We start from the raw sequence: 2,380 nt of genomic DNA on the forward strand, positions 1-2,380 counted from the left end.
AAAGCTTTTTAGTCGACAAGTACCTTATACCGAACTGAACCAAACCAAACCTTGTGGTTGAGATTCGATGATGTTTGGAATTAACATAAACCTTTGATATAGTTAATCTTTGCCAAACATAATCCTTAATTCTTTACTAATAAGTTTGGATACAAGAAGGGTGTTTCTAGTTTTCCTCTGAGTTTCTCTTTCTACTCTTTTTCCATAGCTTGTAGAACCGTTTTTGTTCTAACAAAGGAGATGAGGTTGGGGTTGATTATTAGTAAAGTATTAGGATAGTTCCACATTACCCTCTTTAACTACCAAATCTCATTATTTTCTTTATATTTAATATAAATCAGTTGCCTCAATTAAATACTTAAAGTTTATCAAACGAAATCTCGGGATGTTACAGTTGCACACATTCATGTGATAATGATATGTAATATAAATATATACGTAAATCCTAAATATTGTCAATTATGTTAACCGGTTGTTTCAACAAATTTGTTGGAGTAAATAACTAAATGTGCCGTTTATATATTCGCATAACTGGATTGTTTTAGCCAAGAGTCAAAGCGGATCAAAGGTATTGCAAAATGTGTATAATCATACGAAGCTTATCTGGAATCTATCCAAAAGAAACATGCAAAAAACCAAATTTATGAGCTTTGAGTTGTTTGGGTCCTTACAACCTAGTTTTCCAAGTGTTTTGAGTTATGCGAATTAAAAGCCGTCAAGTTGATTTATTGGAATATACGTTTTAATTTTTGAACATAGAAGTTAGAAATAATTACAACACATATATAAAATCAAATATATTCAATTTTCTTGTGATTTTAATATTTTTAAAATCAGAATAATAAATGAATTCGTTCTTAATTGTTTGTATTCAAGCTGGATTGTTCACACACACATATGAATGCCAAAAAACATAATAAAACAAAATAAAAAAACCAGCATGTAAATAATACTAATACAATGGAGGATTAAAGAGCGTTTATAATTCAGTTACGTACAATATACATTAACTCAAATGCACAGAAGAAGAAGGTAAATATGATACTACATATTTACAAATATTTTAGCATAAAAGCTACTTGTGTTTATTTAAAAAATGAAAAGATAATCAAAGGAAATAACATACAAATGAATAAAAGTTCATAATATTATTAGTCTTTTCATAAACCCCATGTCAATGTAAATCTTCTAAACCTGAAAGCAAGCAATATACAAAGGATAATTGAGCATGTGAAATGAATATTATGAAATACATGAACAAATTAACAGAAACAAAATATTTAGTGTTTGGAGGCTTTTCGTCAATACCTTATTTAAGACCTTGTTAATGAAGTCATTCATATCTAACATAAGTTGATCGGATTCTGCCAACTCCGAGAAGAGAAAGAACTCATGAAATGTGTTTGGGTAGTCAATCAAGTACGCTTCCTTCCCGGACTTCTTGAGCCACTGTTAGTACCTTATATGTCGGTCCCGGAGGGTATCAAACCCAGCCGCGACCACCATTGTCGCGGGAAAATCCATTTTGGATATGTCCACGGCATTGGCCCGGTAACATTGATGATAGGATGGTCTCGGTTGAAGGGTTCACCTAGGGGCATGAACGCGTTCCAAAACCAATCGGTCCGCTTCATTGTCACGAGAGGTACTGATCCATCCATCCGTATTTCAGAATCTGTTCGCTCCTCCCCGCCGAGAAACGGTTGGATCGCCACTAGCCCAATTACCACATCCGGGGAGAGGAAAATATACCCACCGCCGTGAAAGTACACCATCACCGGGAGATCTTCTTCAGCGTATTGCGTGGGGACAAATACACGGAACCAGAGATTGCGAGTTGGATCCACCATGACATCGTGTGTCTTGACACCGTTGACGGGTATGGACAATGCCGGGATCTGAAAGTCCACGAGATTGAGAAGACCGCGGGGCACCGTGCCGTCATCCCGGAGAAGTGGGTCGATTGCAAGGTCTATTGCCGATAGTACAATTCGTGTTCTCAAGGGCAAGGATAGCTGAGATTTCGGAGTTTCCGCTGCTGCTGATGATTCCATAATTAATTGAAAGACTTTTGTGATCAGAGAGGTACGTATTCAAAATTCAGGTTGTGTGACAAATGCTAAACACATCAACTCTATTTATACTGCAAAATATGCGACGTTATATCACACCATCTTTGAATATTTCAATATTTCAGTCAAATGAAACCTTCACCTGCATGTTCACACCAAAAAGGTTGGTCATGGTCAGGGTCTAGTTGAATTAAAAAATTCATCTTCAGTCAATAACTAATGTCTATTACAACTTTTTAGTTTTGTCAAAAATAAAAGGCTCTATTCATGATTTTCCCCTTCGTTAACTTGTTTTACATTGAATGTTT

The 2,380-nt window shown here is 35.5% G+C and overlaps 1 protein-coding gene across 1 annotated transcript; it reads right to left on the reverse strand.

Moving 5' to 3' along the window:
* Positions 1-1,460: 1,460 nt before the first annotated feature.
* On the reverse strand, positions 1,461-2,054 carry LOC143534874 (putative carboxylesterase 18). The gene has a single exon (XM_077029252.1). The coding sequence runs from the start codon at positions 2,052-2,054 to the stop codon at positions 1,461-1,463; it is 594 nt and encodes a 197-aa protein (XP_076885367.1).
* Positions 2,055-2,380: the final 326 nt, after the last annotated feature.

Source organism: Bidens hawaiensis, unplaced genomic scaffold, assembly GCF_021521415.1.
Source record: "Bidens hawaiensis isolate Kalapana, Puna unplaced genomic scaffold, B.hawaiensis_p1.1 tig00000760_1, whole genome shotgun sequence".
NCBI classification, from domain to species: Eukaryota; Viridiplantae; Streptophyta; class Magnoliopsida; order Asterales; family Asteraceae; genus Bidens; species Bidens hawaiensis.